The 25301-nt window shown below is 39.9% G+C and overlaps 2 protein-coding genes across 5 annotated transcripts in view; one reads left to right on the forward strand and one right to left on the reverse strand.

Moving 5' to 3' along the window:
• Positions 1-23826, forward strand: part of LOC129781166 (uncharacterized) — a 51352-nt gene extending 27526 nt beyond the window's left edge. For all 4 annotated transcript variants that reach the window (XM_055789162.1, XM_055789159.1, XM_055789160.1 and 1 more), the window contains exon 3: positions 1377-23826. In XM_055789162.1, coding sequence (XP_055645137.1) covers positions 1377-1380 — 4 coding nt within the window. In that variant the 3' untranslated portion in view covers positions 1381-23826. The remainder of the gene's footprint in view (positions 1-1376) is intronic.
• On the reverse strand, positions 14018-15325 carry LOC129761584 (uncharacterized). The gene has a single exon (XM_055759321.1). It carries the CDS (start codon positions 15323-15325, stop codon positions 14018-14020), a length of 1308 nt encoding a protein of 435 aa, XP_055615296.1.
• Positions 23827-25301: the final 1475 nt, after the last annotated feature.

Genomic DNA, 25301 nt, shown 5'->3' on the forward strand with positions numbered 1-25301 from the left:
GAAGAAAATGTTACGCCAGCGCGCGCTGTTGTGATGATCTCAACCTTCATTGGTGATGTAGAGGAGATGTGTCTAAAACGCGCCTATCGGGCAATTTGACCCGCCATTTCTAAAAGATTAGAAATGCAATGGATATAGGCAATCGTGCTAGTCAATGATAGAATCCTATCATGCAAGTTTTACATTTGTAACATGCTTTAAAAAAAATAAGAAAAACTATTTTATTTGGAAGCAATTTTCGATGTAATTTTCTATATCATTTCTATAAGGTTTATGTTGCTTGAAACCGACTCAGAGGCGATAACTGTGGGTCATTTTTATTGAGTTGAGTTCCCAGCGAATATCTCAGATGAAGAAAATAGTATGAAAGGATTCATTTTCTACTCAATTTGATATTTTCCGCATTAGCTTACCATCGGGCAGTATGGCATATCCTCGATCGGTGCAATTTGCTCGCTTTCGGCTGTAAACATTCTCACGAGAGAAATAGCTTGTATGTGAGGGATGCCAGATGCTTTTTTTCAAATATCTCTGCATGGCACGAATAAGTGTCTTCAAATGTAATCATAATGAACAAATATGAGCAAACCATCACGATATTTCTAAATCATGTTCGATAAATCACACAAACAATTGTTTTCACCCTCTTTGAAATGACTTCAGTATCTTGTGAAAACATGTGAATGTCTTCTAAACGAAAACATGTCTTCACATCTGGCATCTATATTATGTGCTCAGAGAATGCAGGAAAACAAGAGCGCGGACTGGAGAATAAATGCACGAATACTGGGAGAACACGCTCACCGGAGGAACGGTTTCTTCTCTTCGCTGGTGGGCATGAAGGGAATAGATTGATGGAATCTCTCATTCATACAAGCTGTTTCTCTGAGCTTTATATTCTCTGAGTGAAACAACTCATGGGCATATTATACTTCTGCTGGGCCATTTAACACCGTATGATTGGAAATTTAGAATTTGGGCGTCTTACAAAATAAAATTCGTTGCACTTTTGTTATTCAGTATCTAAAATACAGAACGATTACAGATGACTGAGGGTTAACTAATCTACGTACTGACGTAGTTGTTGCCTTAAATCTTAAGAGCACGGTCAAGATCAATTCATTCTCGCTTAGGGCGTGCGAATTACACACTTCTCCTATAGAAGCAAGAATTGCCATTTGCCCATCAGCAGCAACCAACCCGTTCAATAGTTTTCGTTGTATCATTCGGCTTTCAACTCTCTCTCTCGGCCAGAAGCACTCCGTCACCATTCGAAATATTTAGTAAGGGGGAGGTAGATAGCACTTAAGTTATTCGTCATAAGTCGCGTGTATTTTTTCATTCTCTCGGTCCTAAAGAAACGTTCTCCATTTCAGATGAGGCACTAATCTCGTTGGCTGCAGCTAGACAACAACCACAACAACAACAACAACAGCGTCAAACAGCGAAGCGTTCGAGAGAACTGAGGAACAATAAGAGGTCCGCAATCCCATTTCAATCGAAAAGCAGCGCCGCGGAAGAAAACAACAATAGCCATCGGGTCCGCTATATGACTATGATGAGGATGATGATGATGATGATGATTGGACAGAATACACTTTACTCTCTAGGGGAGTAGACAGAAGAGGAAAGTGGGTATAAGAACAACAGCAGCAAGAAGCCGCAATCAATGGATTCATTTAGCGAAATTGAGAGCGCTGCGTTTTAATTTTTGCACTCTCTCTGATAGTTTGAAATTGAACAAAATCTACTTAAAAACATCCGCTGCCAGCCCGCCCGGTCGCACGCAGAGATCTAAACCGGACGACTCTCACGCCGACCCATCGCTACACCAATTTCGGGGTTTGTATGTGTGCACGCCGTCTGGAGAAGGGCGGCGGCGGCGGCAATGGTATATTTCGGAAGATAGAGGTTGAACCAATAATTGAGTTATAGGTAAACGATTTTGTCTATCGCCGAAACCCAGGGAGGCTGAGCCGCCCTACGTTTCGAAATTTGGTCTGAGAAACTAGCTATAACTAGGTTAGCTGGAAGAGTGCGAGCATGATAATGAATTTAGAATTTCCCGATTGGAGCCCCCCGAGTGGGGGCAAGTGTTTTCTGCGCCCACCTAAGAGGTGCAGGTTGTGTGTATATACACAGCTGCCAGAGATAGCCGACATTAACGTCAATTCGATTCCCATGTTCTCCACGACGACACAATATCCGTCTCGTCGGAGTTGTGTACGTGTGTTTTTCTCTTTGTTTTTTTTGACGACGGCTCAGATGATGATTTCAACCACCAAAAGCACAAACATCGAACGCGAACCAATTTATGACGGGTGCCGTAAATAATAAACAGCCGCGCGTTTCTCGCGTGATGTTGTTTCTGTTTGTTCCGCGGGACTTTGTTCGCGTGACCTCGTCACCACCACGAACAGGCGTATGGCTAGTGATGTCCGACTTTTTAAATTATTCGTTCATAAACTAATTGACCGGTGACTGACACTGAATTTTCGTTCAGGCTGCGTCAGTCACCGGTGACTCTTCAGGTCTGCGAAAAGAAAATAGTAGCTGGGGGCATTATCTGGAGAATACGGTGGATGTGGAAGCGATTCGAAGCCCAATTCATGCAATTGTACCATCGTTTTCATTGGTTTGTGACACTTTAAGGAGTTTCACAATAACAAAAGTTGCTTCACTCTCAATGCTGTAACTCACGAACCAATCGACCGATTGCTGTAAACTTTTGACACGTATCCATTGAAAGATGGTGCTTTGTGATAGTCAAATAGATTTCTGCAAGAGGCACCATCTAGACGTCAACCTTATCAACTTTTCACCCGGCGATTTTCGTCCCACCAAAAATTGATTTTTTGATATGAATACTTTCGAACATTCGCGTTCTTTCGCTAAACGAACGTTCGTGGCCTCAATCGCAGAACAGTTGATTGATTGATCATTTCATCGGCGTTTGTGACGGCTAGAGTCGAATAAATTTTGAAGTCCAAACTTTCTATAAAAGAACATAAAAATCGATCAACTCTATCGGATTAGCAAGCTCGAAAGCAGTTTCAAATTGTTTATTACTGTAGAAAATATGGGAATTCAGCTTTCTAGATATTTAGAATTTTTCTTCAAAATTGTCAAATCGATTTTTTTTTCTTACCATTACATTGATCTACGACCAGAGAGGGATACAACAAAATAGAGACAGTTGAAATCGGACAATCTGTACTCGAAACAAATGACCACGACCACGAAAATCAATTCCAATTGAAAAATCAATGCCAATTGGAAAAACTTTGCATTCGAGAACAAATGCGCCGTCGATTTGCTCCAACCCACTTCTCATTGCACTGCCCAAATATGCAAGGTTGACGTATGCACCAACATGACCAAAAGCCACTTTTTTACTAATTCACATTCTTCATCATATTAAACACACTCCAAACATATAAACATGGTATATTCGTTCGAAAACAATTAAAAAAAAATTTTATTGAAAATGCCATTTTGACGTTACAGCCATTTGTACGCAATAATGGCGTCGCTCCTAACAGATGGTAATTGGTTAGAATCGAGTTCCGTAGGTTCCGCGAACATGGCTGAAACAAGTTCCGATGCTATATATAAGAGAAACCATAAATTCCATAACATGGATGTCAAAATTGGTAATTTTCCACTAGCTCATTTACACTCACTTCAATTGTTTATGGATTCACTGAGGTCACCCGTACATATTCCGGATTGGTTGTTCCGGCAAGGGTGGACTTTTTCGATCTGAACTAAACTCCATCATGAAATGTATCAAACTAACTAATAAGTGTGAATTTTAACTGTGCTTACGTGTTTTGATGTCTTATCACATTCGACCTGCTATCTGCACTTATCCCAAACCAGTTAGATAGGGTTACCACTCGTGTTTTCATCTAATCGCTTCTCAAATTCATCTTCTTGGATAGCGCTTTCCCAGTGGAACTTTAACCTTCTCAACGTTGGTATTACTTGCGTCATTTTCATTAGTAGTAATTAGTTTGAGATTTCTATGCCGAAAAACACGCCTTGAATGTATTCTGGAGTGACAAGTACGCGTGACCACTGTGCAAGTCGGAAGAAATTTATTCGACGAAAAATCCCCCGGCCAGAACGGGAATCGAACCCGAAACCCCGGCATGATAATGTGGGACACTAACCACTCGGCCACGGGAGCACACAAATTCATCTTATTCGTAGCAAAGTTTCGTTTACGAGTAAAATATATATGAAAATATAAGAAAGGCACTCATCCTACATATGCTTCTTCATATCATGTATATCTATCAAAATTAGTTTGACTAAATTGTGGCAAAATTATTCTGAATGCCTTTACGAGCTTCATTATTTTCCGGTAGATTGATCCCGTAGCTACGGGTCTCCTCCGGCCAATCTCTTCGTGATTTTTAAATGCTTTGCCAAGGTTTTGTAGCTTCCTTCAGCTGGTTCTTCGTAAACAATTCAAGTGTTTTAGAGACTCAATAGGGAATTCCAACTCGAAACATATAAGAACTACAGAATTTTGGTCAGACAATGGAATATAGTAAATTGCTCAAGCTTACATTGAAAAAAAGCAAAGAAATTTTCAAAAAAAATTGCATTAAAAATAATTTGAAAATTAAAATTCGTTTTTCTCAGAAACATATTTTTTAAATTTTGAACTATAATTATATGAATAGTTCATACAACTACCAACAAGTCTCCTATACATTGGAAGAAGGGCACTGTGATTTTTGGCAATTTTTGTAAGATTTTTTTTCAGTTTCAAAAATTTTCAAAAAAAAAATTTGCATGTTTTATGAAAATTTAAAAAAATTCCTGCATTTCATCCTCTGACCAAAATTGTGCATGTATTATAGTTTTTGAATCAGAAATTTTTGTCAAAAACTAAGAAAGATATGCTCTTTTTCAAAAAGTTATCTTTTTTTTCGGAGATTTATGCAAAGTTGCTCAAATGACCAATTACACCCACAACGTTTCACTGCAATCTGCCAACTCCTGAGACGAGTTGGCATGAAATTCGTCCTTTGAAAATGTGGTGAATCGAGGTGAAATGTACGTTATATCGAATGACGTTATATCGAGGGTACGTTATAACTGGAGTACGTTATATCGAAGCTCTCCTGTATATTCGTTATGGATAAATTATCTTCTGATAAAGTAAAAAGCACAAAAATCAGGGCAAGCTCAGAAAAAAATCAAGCTAAATTGGATGTTTGTCAGGGTATCAGGGAATGTACCTAAAATTCTGGGGAGTCCCGAAAAATCAGGAAGGTTGGCATCTTTGTTCCAGAGTAATTCGATGGATTTCGATTGCTGGAGAGTTGATAAGCAGGATAGCAAGACCATCCGATTCCTATCGATTCATCGACTGAAATTATTCGTTCGCTTCGATTGTCGGTTACAGCGTCAAAGATAATGACCCCAATTCTGTATTTCGGTCGATTCGAAATATTTCGAACAACTTGATAGAATGCCATTCTGTATTCCGTTATATTGGTGATTGAAATGAAAATCTAAACACAGAACATGCAGGAAAAAGTGAAAGATTTTGAATGCTTATAACTCGAACATTTCTTAATAGATCGGAAAGATGTTTGAATCAATTGATAGGAAATATTTCTACGCATCTATCACAATTAATGAAATGTTATTTTTCCTGAGATAAGCAATGGAATAACTGTAAAATGTCAAGCACTGTCTAAACGCCCTAACTACCCCGTTTTGACTGGCCCGATTTACGGTTTCCCCAAGACAGCCATCAAAACCAAAGTGCTTGGGTAAATTGGCATTGCAAATACATGCACATTGGGGGAACTTTCGTTTCCATCGACAGACGCGAATGAACTGAAAAGCTTGAAGACTGATGATGATGAATTATATCACGTTCGTTCGTTCCCATCGTCATGTGTTCCCTAACACAGCCATCTAAACCTGACGGCGGATCAGGTGAAAACAGCAGCAGGGAAACATATCGGAATTCGGAATAGGAAGCGTAAAAAGTAATTAACACGCGATAATACTTTTCGATAATCGATCTTTGAAAAATCGAATGACTTTTTTCAATTTATTTACTTGTTCTATATAAATGTTGTTGTTTCATTAAACATGAAATGAACATTTATTCATTCTTATTTTGATTCTCAGAATGAGAGTCGCAAAAAAAAACTTGGAAGCCCAGAAAAATTGTATTCACTAGGGCAATCATGGAATTATTTAATTAAATAAATTAATTGAAAATTAGTATTAGAAAATCTACAACTGACATTCATCTAGAACTCCGCTGAAAATCATCTCATGAAATCCAATCGTGCCATACGTGTGGCATTTGGTAGGAATATTGGTAGTAGTCTCAGTGCTAGAAAAGAACGCTCCAGCTGGACCTGATGTCATAATCCAATTTTGTCACAATTTTTACTGTCGCCTAGTGAATGTGATGGTGTAAATATAACTTATAACCACTTGTTTTGTAACGGCCAAACTTACAAAACTGCTTCAGCTAACTCAATGACCACAGAGATTTGACAACCTTTAAAATGATCCAATGTTTATTAAATTTGTCGGGTGGTTGAGAGAGATTAAACTCGTTCACTGAAAAACTAATTTACAAAGTCTCAAACAAATAAAGAATCGATTCAAAGAAACGGAAATCAGAGAGGAAAAAATCGATTTTCTAAATATCGGTCCAAGATCGCCCAATCCTAGAACAAACACGTTTTTAAAATTAAAATTATAAATGAAAATCAACTTCCCCGTACCAAATTAGTATTCTATTTAAATCAGTGATTTTCAACCGGTGGGGAATTCCCCCCTAGTGGGGAATTTGGTCTTTGAAAGGGAGGAATTGTGCAATATTGTACATTTACTTCGCTTTGAAGATGACAATGATTATTAACAATTGCCACAAAACTTTTTTGGATACGTTAAACATTTGCGATTCTCGGCAAACATTTCCAAATCTGAAATGTAATGTTCAATTGAACAACTGTACCATGTTTGAAAGACTTCCCTCAGTGAATGATGATAAAACGACGACGAAACTGTAAAGAAGACCTTAACAAAAAGGAAATGTACATCATTTGTCAAGGCTTTTTGCAACAAATTTAACTTGACACATATTTTCCTTATGCCAAAGAACAAAATTTGGACATCGTTTGAACTCCCTTTCGACTGGTAGTGACGAAAGTTTCGGATCAACAAGCTCATTGATCTACAAATGATCGATTCTTATCCTGATATGCGGAATAAGCGTTACGAGTGTCGTTTTGCGTAGTATTCATGTGAATCTGGATTTCTGATGGGAACAAAACACCGTAACAGAGTGGATATCGAAGATGACATGAGGTGTGCTTTTCGACAACGTTCTCAAGAATTGTGGTTTTGGCGGAAATCGTTCAGATACAGGTGCCATACTGACTTGACAGACTTTATATACCTTTTTTACAATCAGATCCAAGTATAAAATCAAATCTGCTGCGAATATAACTTGAAAACCGTTGGTATTATTTCGTTATTTTACTGATATGCTACAGACTTTTTTTTAGATAATACTGATAGGGGGAAACATTGGGATTAATTTTCGTAAAGTTCGTTCGTAATCACTGGTTTTCGACCTTTTTATTTAAATGAAAACCCTTTTGTTGCAGGTAGTGAAAAAATTCATACGAAAATTGTATTTGAATTCAATTTTATATTATAATGAAAAGTTTCAGTAAAAATGCCAGAAGTGTATAGACAAATGGTTAAATAAGAGTCAGGAATACGCGTTTTAAGTGAATAAACAACATGATGTAGACATTTTCATTCAAATTTCAACATTTTAAAACTGACTTCGTGCGTTCTAATCCGATAGAGACCCAAACTATGGCCCCCAATTTAAAGTCGTCATCAGATGTCGACGCTATTCCACTGTCATCGCGAATTCGTTCGGTTAACAATCGTTTTTTGTAGAAAGTATTCAATTAATCGATTAATCGAACGATTACCGGACATCACTACCGTATGCCTAGAGGAAAGGCCTCGCCTCGATTGATGGTGAGCCATTTTTGGTTTCCATTTGAATCGGAAAGGGAAATGACGCTTGTCAGTCTGATCCCAATATCATGCTCGTACGCAGCTTTCTCGCAGCCATCAGGGAGAGGGGAAACCCATCTTCCTTCAATCTTTCTGTTTCTGTCCAGCGCTCTAAATCAAACGAAATAGTAACGAGATATGAGTGTGATCTATTTATTTACTTAAAACTAGTTTTAGTTAAATCGCATTTTTGTCCCCCCCCCTCTAGAGAAAGGTATATAAAGATATAGTTTTAGATAATCGCTCGTCCTATATAGCGTTTAGGTTGCATTTCCCTCGGAGAACTAAAACAATGCATTACAAACAGAACCGTTAGAGTAGCTAGAACCCAGTAGTGGTGGTCAATGGAGAACTGGGAGAGCTACAAATCTTCCAATAAGCTAACCAAAACCACAGAGCAGCAGCAACAGAAACAGCATCATTCAAAACAACAGTAATTATTCGATCCGGACATTCCTGCTAAGAGAAACAGATAAATCAGGTTTTTTTTGTTTAATTTCAAGCAACATAACATTTCCATATTTGTGGAAACACAGCAGAACTGGAGAGAAGAACTGTAGAAAACAGGAAGAGAAACGAATCACCCATAAACACCAGTTTAGTACCAGATTTATGAACCGAAGCATTTCCATAAACTACACTACTCTCTGATATATAAATAGAAAGCAAGGGAAAAAAAACACTCCACAGAAACATATTTTTTCGAAAGGAAGTTAGCAGCAGCAGCATCAGCAGGATGGAGTTCGAAAATTTTCTCTCACAACTCGATGAAGCTGCGCGCGAAACAATTAGAAGCGTTTGCTTTCGTTTTATTTACAAACAAATTTATCATTCGGTGGTGAAGGAAGAAGAAAACACAAAGCAACAAAAAAAAAAGAAAAAAGGGCGAAGGGAAGGATAGGAAAAAGATGTGGAAAACGTTTAAAACGATTTCTCAAACATCCCATCGGAATCGGAGTCAAATCAAGACGCGAGACTAATAGTCTACATTTGTTGTTTGAGGTTCGAAGCGCTGGAAGCTGGCCAGAATGATGATGTAGCACGCGCGCGCCACCGAGTAAGTGGGAGGAAGGAAAACGGTTTTCCATAAGTGCAACCATATGTGCTGTGCTGCGGTGGTGCAGTTACACACTAGTCGCGTGCGTGCGTGCGTTCGCCACCGGTGGTGAGTGCCGGGAAGATTTCGAAATTGGAGGGAGAGATGAAGTGTTGAGTTGCTGCCGCCGGCCGGCCGTCGTTGCTTGAAGGCAGCAAGCGCGAATCCCAGAAATAGATGCTGGTCATCTTTTCGTACGCGTGTGTGAGATGGGTGTCTTTTCTCTTCTGCGATCGTCGTCATCTTCGCTATTTGTTGTTGACTGGTAGAATAACCGATTTGTTTCGACCATATGTGTGGCGCATTGTGTGGTGTTGTGAAGACCCAGCGCCGCGTTTTTGAACGAGCTGATGAAAGGTTTGCCAAGGCTATGCAAACAGAATGCTGTGCACTCATAAGTCAATGTGGATTTGTTGCGGTGTGTAATGCTGGGTCTGCGCCAAACTAGAGTAACCTATCTGGTTGAGAAGAATTTATTTGAACGGAAAAGTTGAGGTCGGCGATGAAATGAAGCCACTTTCAGCAGCCGACTTTGGCAAAATTCTACCTTGATGATAGGAAGTTAGGAATGCTTTTTTTTTTATTTATTTATTCAAGATGCGGAGCACATTTACGGCTATTTGCACAAGATGGATAATACAATACATTTTATACATTTATAAAAAAAAACATCACTTAATTCTACCTAGATATAACAATATACTAAATTACATTATAAAGATTTGATTCTTTAAGGAATTTCAGAAGATCATTTACTCTGTCAAAATTATTCCTCAAACTCTGGCTATTGATTTTATATTTTAGTCGGAAAATTGCATATTTTGGACAGTGATCCATTATGTGTTCTACAGTTAGTTGTGTTTTGCAATCCATACACTGTGGAGGAGCCTCACGCTTAAAAATATATTTATTCGTCAGTTTTGTATGACCGATTCTAAGTCTAGTAATGACAACTGAGTCCTTTCTTTGCAAGGAGTACGATGTGTTCCACTGTGCTGTGTTTGATTTTATTGAGCGTAGTTTATTGTTTTCAATGTTTTCCCAGAATTGCTTCCATTCGCCTCTCACAGCGTGTTTTGAAGCGCTCAATAGATCACTATGTGTGGTTCTTGTTTGCGTTTGAGAAAGATTTGTGGCCTCTTTGGCCAGTTCATCTACAGTTTCATTTCCAGGTATTCCCATGTGGCTTGGAATCCATAGGAATTTAACTGTCTTTTGACTGTGCTTGACGCGTAGCAATAGTCCATGTATTTTTTGGATCAATGCATTTTCAGAAAATGGATCTTGTATTGCTATAAGAGAACTCATAGAATCTGATATGATTAGGAATTTATAATGAGAATTATTTTCAATAGCATATTCAATGGCACTTTTTATTGTGAATAGTTCTGCTGAGAAAATTGATGTTTGATTGGTCAAGCGTTCCTGCTTTCGATGTTGTAAACTAAATACAGCATAGCCAACGTTACTGGCGAGTTTCGAGCCATCTGTATAGATAAAATAGAAACCATAATATTTGGAGGCTTGGACCAAAAATTCTTTTTGGGCCATCAGTGGAGTTGCACTTGTTTTAAACGTCATTTTTAAGGATAAATTTATTTCAAGTTCTCCCACAATCCATGGAGGTTCAACGTGGAATCTACGTTCGTAGATATTTCCAGTCTCTGTACTGTATGAATTGCATAAGCTTTTGAATCGGTGTATTAAGGATTTGGTCCTTCCTGATGGGCTCCATCTATTTGAAGCAGACAGTTTTGTGTTTAAGGGATGTGAAGATGAGGCAATTGATTTGATTCCATATGCTAATGTTTGGGAGTCTCTCCTGAAAGATAATGGCATCATACCTGCATCACAAAGGATACTAACAGACGGGCTTGTATTGTAAGCTCCAGTTGCTAATCTTATACCTAGGTGATGAACTGGGTCTAATTGCTTCAAGCGTGTATTTGATGCCGAGTTATAAATAACGCTTCCGTATTCCAGTCTTGACAGAACAAGTGAGTTGTGTAAGGTAAGGAGAATTTTTCTATTCGATCCCCAGTTTGTATTGGATAATGTGCGAATTATTTTTACTGCTCCCATGGATCTTACTTTAGCATTTTTCAAATGTCGATCCCAGTTCAGTTTTCTATCGAATGTCATTCCCAGAAACTTGTGGATATTCACCACTTCTATTTCCTGTCCATATAGAGTCAAGTAAGGTTCGGTGTTACAACTAGTTTTACGACAAAAATGGATGACCTTCGTTTTACTAACCGAAAAACGAAAACCAGTGACTTTGCTCCAATTTTCTAAATTTTGTAATGTAGTCTGCAAAAGTCGTTGTACTTCAACTAGAGTTTTCCCGGATGTATATGCTGCTACGTCATCAGCAAATTTATAATTCTTAACATTCATTGGAATAAAGTTTTTCAAGCGATTCATTGCCACTAAGAACAAGGTTACGCTTAAAACAGACCCTTGCGGAACTCCGTTTTCTTGTGTAAATTTTGACGAGTACGTATTTCCAATTGCTACACAAAAGGATCTATCTTGGAGAAAATTATTGATGAACCACAACATATTGCCTCTAACTCCGTAAGAGGAAAGTGTTTTCACTATTTCAAATCTCCATGCAGTATCATATGCCTTTTCTAGATCGAAAAAGATACATACCAGGTGTTCTTTATTTTGAAAAGCTTCGTGGATATCATTTTCCAAAACAGCCAAATTATCAATCGTGCTACGATGTTTTCTAAAACCAGTTTGAGTGTTATCTAGTAAACCATTGGATTCGAGATACCACGTTAGCCTACGATTAACCATCTTTTCAAAGACTTTGCACGACGGCGCCAGTGGTTGTATGGTTAGCGTAACAGCCTCACAATCCGATCGGCCTGGGTTCAATCCCAGCTGGCGTCGTTGGGATTTTCTGAGGCGAAAAATCTCTGGTTACGTCTTCCTTCGGAGCGGAAGTAAAAGAAGTTGGCCCGGCTCATGAGTTGTTGAGTCTGATAGGTAGGAACAGGTGGAGTCGCCTCCCTGATGTCGGTGATTGGCACTAAAAGTGGCGGAAATAGGCCGACGAAAAATAAGCGAAGATAAAAAAAAAAAAAGACTTTGCATATGCAGCATGTCAACGATATTGGTCGATAATTCGTAGGGTTCAATGGGCTTTTATTGGGCTTTTTAATTGCAATGACTATAGATTCTCTCCATTGTGCGGGGAACTTGCGTTGGGTCCAGATATTGTTGAGCATTTGTAGGAGGTAGAAGTATGCATCAATCGGTAAGTTTTTAAGCATTTCGTAATGAATATTGTCAGGTCCAGTAGAGCATCCCTTGCAGCTCTTCAAGGCCATTTGCAATTCTTGCATTGTAAAATTCATGTTCAAATCGCTTTGAATGGTTTCTTCAAACAGAACAATATCATTATTTTCCGTGTAGTTCTTGTATTGGATGAATTCTGGGAAATAAGATGAAGAGCTGGCAATCAATGAGAAATTTTCACCCAATTTATTAGCAATAGCTACTGGTGAAAGAATCAATCCTGATTCGGATCTAAGGCAAGTTATCCCTTGAAATTTTGTTTTTCCTGAAATTTTTTGTACTTTGGACCAAACTTCTTTCATCGGTGTTGAGTTATCGATTGTAGATGCATATTTCTGCCAAGAGTTTCGTTGATGTCGACGAATGGTACGTCGGGCTGTAGCTCTTGCGATTTTATATATTTTTTCCGATTCGGGATCCATTTTCCAGTTGAAAACTTTGAGAGCCTTTTTCCGAGCCCTGATGCAATCTGATATTTCTTTACACCACCAGGGAGGTTTACATTTTTTAACAACATTCGATGTCTGTGGAATTGATTGCTTTGCGGCGTTTAAAATGCTTGAAGTGAAATGATCGACTTGATGCAATAAATCTGTGGGTTGTTGTTCGTTCAGATTTGAGTTTACATAATTCTGATATTCATTCCAATTAGCGAATGATGTTAACCATCGAGGGTGTCTCGTGGTATTTAACATTCTTGAAAGCGGAGAAATGATAATAGGAAAATGATCGCTAGAACATAAATCAGTGTGTACAGTCCAATTAAAATGGTTTGATAGGCAGGCAGAACCAAACGAGATATCAATGGCAGAATAGCTATTGTTTCCAACACTGAAGTGAGTAGGTGAACCATCGTTGAAAATATTCAAGTTCCAGTCATTTATTATTAATTCGAGTATTTTCCCACGTGAATTATTCTGACAGCTTCCCCATAAAATATTATGGGCGTTGCAATCGGTGCAAACCAGAAACGGAGTAGTAAGTTGATGAAAAAGGTCATTTATGTCTGCTCTTTGGATCTGTTGGTCGGGAGGTAAATATAGTGACACAAGTGTAAATTCAAGTGGATTGAACATTTTGACTGCTACAACTTGAAGATTTGTGTTAAGATTTAATTCTTCCGCATGAAATCCATTTTTTACACATATAGCAACTCCTCCTGATGCTCGTGTATGGAAATGGTCTAGTTTATAGTAAATTGAATAGTTTTTAAGCGTGGGTTTCCTTGTATGGTTGAAATGACTCTCTTGGATGCAAATAGCGAATGGGTTGAAATCATTCATGATCGTCTTTAACTCGTTATAATTATTATAAAATCCATTAATATTCCATTGTAATATGCAATTATCCATAATGAATATATGTATAAAGTATGCCAAGAGATATGATTGTTTATAACTGAATATCATCTGTTTCAATATCATCAACGAAGATCGACTGTGAGATTGCTTGTGACAAGGTATGGAGATTTCTAGTTTCTGTCGTTGCGTTTGTAGTATTGGATTCATCTGTGTTCTTCTGAAGCTAATGGCTATTGTTAGTTGGGTTAGTAATATCATTTGTTATCGAACTGATTTGCGAATTATTCATTGGACTTTCATTGGACTGGTGGAGATTATCTGCATTAGCTGTGGGGTTTTTCATCTCGTTGCTGTTAGTATTAGTCGTTGAGTTCTCTTCGACTTGGTTAGTGGTCATTGTAGTATTCATTTGAGTTTCTCTTTCCATTGTTTTACCTGTTACGCATGGTTGTATTTGTTGAACATTTTGTGAGTTCTCGTTGGTTTTTCCTGTATTATTGTCTCTAGTAGTGTTCACTTTCTTGGGCTCGCCTTCAGATGTATTGAAGTGACTAGAGAACAACTGTCTCAGTCGTGGTGGGTTAGGGTCCGGTGCTTGTAGTCTTCTCTTTTGTCTGGCTTCACGATAGGTGATCTTTTCGGTGGTCTTCATACGTTGAATTTCGAGTTCATCGGTGTACACTGGGCAGTCTTTAGATAAGGTGTGGTGTCCTCCACGGCAGACAACACATCTTCTCTCTTGCTGGCATTCAGTTTTGTCATGGTATAACTTCGCGCAGTTGGCACAAGTCTGATTTCCTTTGCAAACATCTTTCTTATGACCAAATTTTAGGCATTTCATGCACCGCAGTGGGGGTGGGATGTACTGTCGAACCCTGCACAGATGAAAACCTACATCAATAGAATTTGGGAGGGTTCCCAAGTTGAAGGTAAGGATGAATGCTCCTGAGTCTTCCAGCTTTGCACCGTTCCGCCGCTTGATTCGTTTTACATTGATAACATGTGCGTGTTTCAACTCCTCTGTGATTTCCTCGTCTTTATGCATATTCAGATCTGGACAGAAGATGGTTCCACGGGTTGTGTTCATTGTAGGATGTTCCATTATTGCGATGGTTATTGTTCCAAGTTGAGTCTGTTTCAAGAGCTTTACTGCTTGCTGTCTGTTTATGGTTTTCAGTAGCAGTCCACCATCCTTCGTTCTTCCTATCGTGATATTGGATGTGATACTGTCCATTGCCTTTCTGATGAAAAACGGGGAAACAGTAGCCATTGTCTTTCCTTCGTCCGTACGTTTTAAAATCAGATAACGTGGTCCATTGTGAACAGCTATTGTGTCCACTTTTTGTTGTTTAGTAAATTGATATTCCTGGTGTGTTGCTCGAACAGCTGTCCTTTTGTTTCCTTTGTTTCCTCTATTGTTTCCTTTTGTAAGCGTTTGTGTGCTATCCAATTCCTGTTGATCCACGTCCAAACTACTGAACCTAGATCCAAAGGTCCAGGATGGCCCTCCGCCATCTGAATCCTCCGTCATTGTCCAACGACCTCCCTCGTGACTTCTTTTTAAATTCTCCTGCTACGCGTGAAAATTAATAGAAATCGACTATGATCTGACGAGCTACAGTGGAACGATGCTTCTCTCTCGGTAGCTTAGATCGAACTGATGAGGAATGCTTTTGATTCAGGTTTTCGCCAACAGTTGGATTGTGTCACGGGATAAAAAAAATCCTGTTTTTCACTTTCAAAATTATATATTTCCAGAAAAAAAGGATCTAACGTTTGCATAAAAAAAATTGACTTTTTTCGGGTGGTGATAGAAAAAACTAAGACAGATAATTGAGTTTGATAAATCTCCCATGGAAGGTAATTATATTAGCTTACTTGCAAAAAATTCTACGCCTTTGCGAGCGGCCTTCCGCAAGTTAACCGGAACATTCGCCATGGCGGACGGAAAGATGCGTGTAGGCATGTTTTTTCTTTTTTTTTCTTTGTTTTATTTATCAATTCGTTCTCAGTTTTCGCGACAAAATTGTTGGAGTAGATCTTACGCTTCAGGTTTGTCCAGAAATTCTCGAAGGGACGCAGCTGGGGGACGTTGCGTAGGTTCGCCGACTTGGGTATCATATCGATATTCAGACGCTCCATCTCCTTCAACGATTTTCGTACTACAAATTTCCCCGTTCACGGTCAGTCCGGAGCTAAACAAGAGCGGCTTTGACATCCCCTTTTCGCTGATTGCCAGCCACCGCAGCTCCTTCTTGGGGAACTTGGTGTGTGAAATAAACTTCACTTTGAAGCTCACTTTCTTCGTGGGGGAAGTAAAATACGAAGTGTCCTGCCAGTCGTTGCCATCTCGTAGGTCTCGTCGTCCATCACCACCGCCACATCTCGATTCGCCGGGAAAATCGACTTGACCATCTTATTCAGCCGCTGCGGCTGCGTCATTGTCTGCAGCTCCGAGACCAGTGGACGGGACTTCCGCTTCCTGACATGTATGTCCATGTTCGCCAGGTACTTTTTCACTGTTTGGCCGGTTGCACCGACTTCCCGGCCAAGCGCACGCAGAGATGTAGTCACTTTTCCCTCGATCTTCCTCTTCATCATCGTATAACCCGCGACGCCGGGGAAGCGCGCGAGTTCGTCGCTACCGGAGGGTTTACGCAGGTAAGCGGTTGGCTTAAGCGCCACTCCCGCGAGGGAGACCGACCGCCGTGTTCTCGCTTTGCCCGGCGATGAGACACCCAACACCTAGTGAGTGAGTTCTCCACTGCATGCATTATTTGTGTGTGTATGGCTTTCGTGGTTAGTAGCTATTTATAGCGTTTTGCTCAATATCACTCATCCTACAGGTGCATGTTAATAATGGATAAGGAGAAAAGGTACTCACTACCATGGATTTATGTGATTAGCTACGTCGACGGCTTCTGCTCCTAGCTGGGCGTGCGATGAGCAGTCCTGACTTCCGGTTTACGCCTGTTGCTGCTGCAGTCTTCGAACCAGGCGGAAAGGTTGAGCCTTGGCTGGATTTTGGTCAATTCCAACGTTGACTCCGTGGGGTCAGTAGCGGCGCCACGAAAAGCACACACAAAACCATTCAATATTACGCCACATGAGCCAAACCACAATGCCATTCTTAGCTCCGGATTTATTTAACGGATGCACGGGAGAGTACAACTTCAACTTTGCCTAAATCTATCGACTATCCAGCTAACAAAGTTTGAACAAAAAACAGAAAACACAAATGAGCACCCCTAACTCGCGATAATTAAAACACCAACTACCTTTCCTTGAAATTCGCGGTTCAAGAAAAACTGTCACCACTCCTGCCTCTTCCACGGGCCAGGTTGGAATGGACGAACATATTTTTTGGTCATCAGATCAGCGCACTAATCAATAGGACCGGAACTACGTAATTGTTAGCGAAGTCAATAATCACGCTAGTCATGCCAAATTCCCTTGTACCTACATCGGTCTCATATTCAATCATTCTCGGGCGATCACCTTTAACCTCCCGAGCGCAGTTCAAATCGAGTCGCTTGCCGGGTTTTTGAGGTTCCAAGAACAAGAAAACCCCCGCCGAAAGACTCTGCTGTTTGGAGGAAATATCCAAACGAAAAAAAAGTGAAAAAAAGGAAAGCATGAGTCTTTCGGGTGTATTGGTATGTGGGTGTCTTGGCTAAAACACAGCCGCCGAATCACATCCAGCACCCATTATGGCAAGTTGCTTTAAAAAGAGGAGCGGCACTCGCGTTGCCAAACATCCATTACATGGAAAGAAGAGAGAATTCCAGATCCACACAGATGAGATTGTATTGGATCTGAATTTCAAAATAACGAAACGAGGGGCTCCATATGTCGGAATCAGTACCGTGCTACAATCCTTTGGAGCTTCTTGTCGCTCAGAGTGGTCGGCTGTCCGGAACCGGGCTTTATTTCGATGCTCTGATTGTTGTCCAATAGTGCCGAGATGTTGTAGATGTCGGAACGGGCGTATCCGACGTCCACAAAGTGCCGCACGATGTCCGTTTTCGACGCGGCGGGGTACCGTTCTTTGAACGCGCACACTTCTGAATGGAGTAGCTTCACTGTTTTCGCTATCACGGTTAGAGTTCGACTGATGCAAACGTTAGAGCTCCGATCTCCAATCAAGCTGTTCAGGTAGATAGGAATATGCCTCCTAACTGTGATGCGTTGCGTAAATGGCTACTTCAAAAACGTCCAGATAACTGTCCATGATTGCAGTAAACCACCTGGTTGGGAAGACACCGGTACACAAGACGTCTAAAAGCAATCTAGTTGAGGCGCTGGATGAAAGTCAAAGTGACAACATCCATCGTCGAGGTAATAGCGGCCGGAGAGAGAAAAGTTGAGTTGAAAACATTGCAAGTACCAGCAGTGGGATATACAGATCTGTCTGAAGGATTTAACCAAGTTACGATCAAAACTCCCTCATTGGCTACGTTTTGGGTCAGAAAAGGGCGAGTGTTCCCATTGGTGATCCTGAGGATACGGGGCTTATTTCACTCCACATTTACAGCGGCATCATAGACATAGGAAGTCTCTAGCTGGTCTGATTTTGTTTTGCGTAACTGCAACAGACAGGAGAGCTCGTGAAGTAAAACCTGTCCACGTTAAATTTCGGACACCAAGATGCATATGGCATATATTTGACATCATGTGCATTATACCATTCCAGGATGGATTTTGCATAGTGACAAGAGGCCAAATCTGGCCAAAACAACGCTAGAGAGTCGTGGCTTCTTATGAATGGTAGCAACCGCTTCTGGAGACATTCCTTCTCGTAGACATCTTTGTTGATAGTGCCGGTACAGACGAAAAATTTGGATTTTCGGCCACAACTGTATATGGCCTGCCAAACCAAGTACTTTTTGGGGAATTTAGACTGCTTCTTGGTCCGGAAACACTCGGCTACGGCATTCCTTCGCATTGCAGTATAAAAAGCGAGACCCGGAAGCTGTTTGAAGTCTTCGAGAACATAAGTTTCATCGTCCATTATGGTGCATGAACATTTTTGTAAAAACTGCACGGCTTTTTGCAGTGAAATTTTTCTTATCATCACGATTGGGCACCTTTTTGTACGCCTTCAGTCCATGCCTCTGCTTCACTTTTTGTACATATGATTTTGATTTTTCAACCTTTCGAGCCACATTTCTTACTGAATGGTTGGGTTGTTTCTCACTAATGGCAACCACCTTTCGGTCCATCTGTCGGGAGCATACTTTTCGATTTGTTCCGCTTCCAACCTTCCGATCCAGCGTTAAGCGCTGGTCGAACGATTTGCACACACTAAAGATGGTACTCTTCGGCAGTTTTAGCTTCTTGGCGAGATCGCGTACCGACAGTGTTGGATTTTGCTGTCGTTCGCGCAAAATGCGTTTGCGTACTTTCACTTGATTCGACGCCATTTTGCCGAACTGAAGAAGAATGTAAACATGTTGGACATCGAAATAAAGAGGAGAGTTAAGCGAAATATTTCTTTGATTAGTGAAATGTTTCATAAACTACACTGAAAGAAAAGTGTCCGAAATTTAACGTGGACAGGCTTTATGACCCATAGCTCGGTGACGCTATGAAGATTATTCTTGTTATCACCGTAGGAAATATTCGACAGTTGTGGTGGCTAGATATGTTTACTTGCTCCGATGCGGCGATTGACGCAAAGCTCCCTTTCTGTTCGCTGCTCATTTAGAAGCTCTGGCAAGAGCTGAATGAGTTGCTATGGTCGGAAAATTCTGCCGGAACAGCTGGAACTCGTTCACTCGCCCTTTCATGAGTGTATGATTCCTAACTACATTGTTTTATGTAAAGTTCGATTTTTTCAAAGTCAGCTGCGTACGAGCATTGTATTTCTTGGTCAACACGGATAGTTCGATATGTTGGCTGAGTCTTGCACATCCTACTTTCCTCAATGAGCGTAGCGAACGATAAGTTTTTCACAACCTTTGCCTTTTCAGAGTTTTCCAGGATTGGTAGTCATCGCAAACGAACATGATCGACTGCCGAATGATCTACGAAAAGCACAGTGAGGATTGACCTCGTTTGATGTTTGTGGAGCGAACACCGTTGGCAGACGAGCGTCGAGCGGGAATAAACTGTCTTCCTCAAGATATGGTCTAGGGAGTGTGTAGTGTAAGATGTCTACAAGCGTCTTTTTCAAGGCTAGAGACGAATGAACTGAAAAAGTTTAAGTCCAAGATTACGCCAGAAAACAAGGCTTTGCTCAATGTGTTTACCTTGGGTTTTGTGTAACAAATTTTAATGTATAGCGTCAGCGTATTCAATAGGACATACCAATGCCGCTTCCGTTGTCGGGTCATTGGCCAGAGCCGGATAATGGCTGAAGTTTCGTATAAAAGGTGTAACGATCAAACAAGAATTCGTGATTGGTTTTTGATTAAATTAAATTATTTTCTTTTTTAAATTTCAATTAGCAAAAATACAGAAAAAAATATGCTCAGCTTCCGGTTGAACGAATCCGAATAGCCGGACCTTTCTTTTAACTTCTATCTCGTCCACTTTCTTCGCCGCAAAAACCCAGTTTGCCTTTTTGAGGTTCCGTTTGACGCTGGTCCGATATTTCTCGACTGAACCTTTATTCTAGGATGTGACAGATTCACCCAAAAAAGCACGGAACAATCGTGTTGCGTCAGGAAAGGCAGTAGACATTTTCCCAATTCGCGTAAAGTTCTGGTTGACGGTCTCAGTTGTAATGAAACTCGTTTTTTTTTGTTCGATGCACAGTTGCAGATAACATTCCCTGCTTATTTGTGACCTTTCGGAAGGAAAGGTTCCGGTTTTCGGTTTCCAGGCTTCCTGTCTGTCGACAAACGTTCTGTGGACACTTTTATTACGTTGTTGTCAGCTGATTTGACCATTTTTAATCATTTTCGCGATGCGTTACTTCTGTTCCTGGACTGTTGACTTCCTTGGACACCATTTTGATAACTGAAGAGCGAATGTGTTCGTTGTGACACAGTAGCAAGAGAGAGGAGGACGTTTATGGAAGTAGTCCTACTCGAAGCGAAGCGACTGTGAGGAGAGTCGATTTTCATGTTTCACTTTCGAAAATTTTGAACCCTGCATAACGATATGTTTCAACGGACAGATGAGTCTCCCGATGGGATCTCGTTCCTCGAACGTACAGAACCCTGAACGTTCCACCTTTCTGGAACAATCCATAGCAGTTTTATTTTTTTGTTAGAAGAAGCTGCCCATTCCTGTAAAAGAATCTTCACAATATTAATACGATCCAAAACTATTCTTCAAAACTTCAATATTGGATACATCCTGTTTTGTAAGCGCTGCTACTCATAGGAACACTTTACAAGAGTTTCAGAAAGTGCATTCTATGTTTCGTTCAGATGGTTTCGATACCGATAAAAAGAGATGTCAATCGTGTTTTCAACAAATTTAGTTAATTCGATCAGAGCCGCAAGAACAAAAACTAGCGTGGTAAATTTCTATTCGATCTCATAAATTTGGTTGCAAAATCTTGCCCCCATTGGGGGCGATCGCACTAAAAAAGGCAACAGATAGTGTGTTTGTGAAATCGCCAAGGGCAATAAATTCCTGGCAGCCATCCCTATCGCAATAAAGACACCCGACAGAAGAAACGCCTTGGCGTAACGCCCATTAACACTCACGTGCGTGCGTGCGTTCGTGCAGCGGCCGGTCATGGCAACAGATGAAGCAAAGAGTTATTTCTCCCGCCTCCCCCGAGTGGATTGAACCGATTCTCAGCGTCATTCTTGAGACACACGTGTTTTTGTTTTTTTTGTGGCACCCGTTAAAATTAAAATCACACACGGGGCCGTGCACGGTGGTAATAAATCGAATGTTGGAGTTGCACAGTAATCAGACAATCTAAACACACATATGTCGGCTAAAGTCTCGTTGAAAACAGTGACACAAAAATAAACGATGTTTACGGAACATAAAAAAGGCTATATATTCCACCCATCAATAAAACAAAAACTGAAAACGATAAACTGATCTGATCAGAAATAGTTTATGATTTACATCACACATTATGAATTTAAAACAAGTTGATTCCATCGTCGCAATCACACACACAAACACACCGCCCTTTACAATGATCGAAACACATAAAACATTTTAGTGATAGAAGCATTATTTTTTACATATACTTGCTGCCTTGCCAATCAATGAATGAACGAAACAATTGAAAGCCATTCCACGCCGAGAGTTTGCGGAAAACTAATAGTAAGTAATTCCTATTGTCCAAACTTATCACCTATTGCCATCGACAAAAAAGGTAGTGTTTCGTTATTTTCTTCCTAAGCATAACGCATAATAACCACGACAAATAAGGTAAATCAAAAACACACACACTCCCACATAAAATCATTGTCACACAAAAAAAAATCCATGCAAAGTATGAAAGGCGAACCGACAAATAACTTGTAATACAACATTAAAAAAAGAAGAATCAAAACAAAATGTAAGGTACTTTACAAACAAAACAAAGTAAACTTAAAGCATAAAACAATTTTTATATACATGGTTTAAACGTTTGAACAACTCCATTAGTGTTAGTTTAGGTTTTGTTCGTTGTTGTAAACATTTTCTCTTTGTAAGCGAAGGAAGGAGGGCGGGCAAACATACAGAAATAACCTGCGCGCATACACACTGTACTACTTCTTATAAAGCGGTTTTTGGCAGAATGAAAGAATGAAACAAAAAATGGACCGCAGCAGGATTCATACCCCTTCTCTTTCTCTCGAAACTTCGAACAATTCTAGATCAACATGTCAAAAGGGTCTATCTTATTTGATGGATTCTCTTCATCTACATTCTCTTTCATTAATAACTCAGCAGTAACAGGATTTCCTGATGTGTTCGACGTCAAGGAGTGTGAAAAGGGACCTCGTTTATCAAACCACATGGCAAAACTGGAGCAAAATATGTCTGAAAGGCCGTGGTTATCGAAAGAGAAAGACGGCGAAGAGAATCGATCGAAGAAGATAGACCCTTTTGACATGTTGATCTAGAATTTTTCGGTTTTGGTTCTCTCCAAGCACGCAAAACAAAAACTGAAAACAGGAAATCACAAACAACACCACAAAAAAAAAACAACAAAAACCCAGTACCTTTGCAGTAAAGTAGTAGAGACTTTTTTTTGTACAAATACAGGTAAACAAACCAAGCAGTCCACACGAATTTTTTAAACAAACGCAAAAACAAAAAAACAAAAAAACCCTAGCCTACTCGGATTTTATCTCCTTCCTTTCCGTTCTCTCAGCAAACAACAGCAGACATCAAACAGACAGACTGCAAAGTGATGAAATTTTTCGAAGCAAAAGCTGAGCAGATAAGTAGTAGCAATGGAAGCAGCAGCATTATTCGAAGAACAAAATATATTATTAAAGAGAGAAAAAGAACTGGTGGGACAAATAAACTATAAGGTGAGGGCAACAGTGATGAAGCATGTGTTTTTTGTAGCATTTATTACAACAGTGAGTAGCATTTGGAGAAGAAGATAGGCAGACGCAAACACAATAAACAAGAGTAAACAAAAGTGTAACATTAGCGGAAATAAATAATTAAAGAAGTACACACACAGCAGTAACCTATAAATGGAAAATAACGTAACCAATGGGGGGAAAAGTTTAATCGAGCTGCCTAGAGAGGGTTTTACATAAGGGATGATAATTGCGGAAAATTTGGAACATTATGAGAAAAACAAACATGAAACATGTTTGCTCTGTGCGAACAATATGGCAGCAAACTTATTGAACAACAACAAACAATATAATGTGGGTAAATAATACTAGCGCAGTAAAATGTTTTTATTTTAATTCGTGGGAAAAGAAGAAGTAAAGGATGACATCATACTATACTTATTATTATTACGATTATTATTGCTAATATTATATTGAGCGCGAGCAGGTATGAAGTGTAAAACAAGAAAAAAAAAATAACTATAATTATTGCAATTATAACATTCTATACATGAACATAAACATATAAACAATAAAGTATATTGAAACAAAACACACGGGTGGCGGATGTAATCTGCGATGACATGCCGTCTATTGTGCGATTCACATAGAACGTTACGGAAAAGAACGTCCACGCTCCGTCAACGTCTCCATCAATTCACCATGCTTTGCAATGCTTGCAGCAGCACCGTCGCGTCAAATGTCAAACGAATGATTTATTTGATGTTATTCATAGTGTCGACACTTACAACCAGGGTTGCCAACCATAATTTTCAAAAATCAGGAAGAATGAAAATAAAAATCAGAAGAAATCAGGATAGCTCATATCTTGACTAAATTTTGAAGTTTGTTCTGGATCATTGCCTTTAATTTGTCCAGTTGCGAATAATACTTGTGGGAATTTATCCACTGGATGCTTTGTAGAGGCTAGCACATTTCGAATCCGGAATAACAAATTTTGGTAAAAGGTACAAAAAATATGTTTATACTAAAATGCCAATAATGTATTGTTCTTTTCAGAAAAAAATACTGGAAAAATTATTCCGTTACTGTTTTAATGAATTTTCGTACTTTTCTTCGGATAACCTCCATCAAAGATTCGACTCACTGACGACTCACTACCTCAGTGGCCGTTTTATTCCACAACCTCATCATGTCTTCATCATCGAGCCGCGAGCCGCTTTGGCCCCCCCCCCGTCAACAATTTGCGCTTGACAATTGCCCAATATTTTTCGATTGGGCTTATTTGGGGCCCTTCGACTGTAGTGGCAGCCTTAATAAACAGCAGGGGACGATTCTGCAAGCACTCTTTCCTATACATTCTCTAGTCCATTGTCTGGTTTGTGACGAGAACCTTGGTTTTCTGTCCACATCTGCAAATCCCTTGCCAACTGAAGAACTTCATGGCAAATTAGCGAAAACGAACTTAAATTTGCTGGGAACATCTCCTCTGGCAGTGGCCTTATAGAACTTCAGGTCTGGGAGCAGTGAAAAGTCCATACTTCGTCAAAACCTTATTGTACCATCTACGAGCACGTCTTTTGGCTTTTGGATTTTGCTTTAGCGTCCTGTTTGGTTGCTTACAGGCACGGAAATTACGATAACCTTCTTGCATACGGATTCTTCGGATAGTACTTTGGTTCGAGTTGTATTTTTAACGATGTCGTTGTCCGAGAGTCCTGGGTTTGCCTTAATTGTTCACAATACCTTCAACCTCAGTTTCCGATCGAAAGTTCGTTCACGAAACGACGTACACGGTCGATTTGACCACTTTCAACGGTTTCGGGATTTTAGTATCTGACTACGCCGTATTTTGAATGTGGGTGTCCAAAATCAAATTCCTTCTCTCGGCTTCCATCCTGCACAGCTTTTTCTAATCAAAACGGATCAATTTGAATTTTTTTACCGTCGAATGATACAGGTTTATCAGGGAACGTGCCAAAAAGTCTGGGAAATCCTGAAAAATCGGGAAGGTTGGCATCTCTGCCTACAACAGTTTTAAATTGCAATGCTCTCTTCCGAATCATC

Source organism: Toxorhynchites rutilus, chromosome 1 (genome assembly GCF_029784135.1).
Source record: "Toxorhynchites rutilus septentrionalis strain SRP chromosome 1, ASM2978413v1, whole genome shotgun sequence".
NCBI classification, from domain to species: Eukaryota; Metazoa; Arthropoda; class Insecta; order Diptera; family Culicidae; genus Toxorhynchites; species Toxorhynchites rutilus.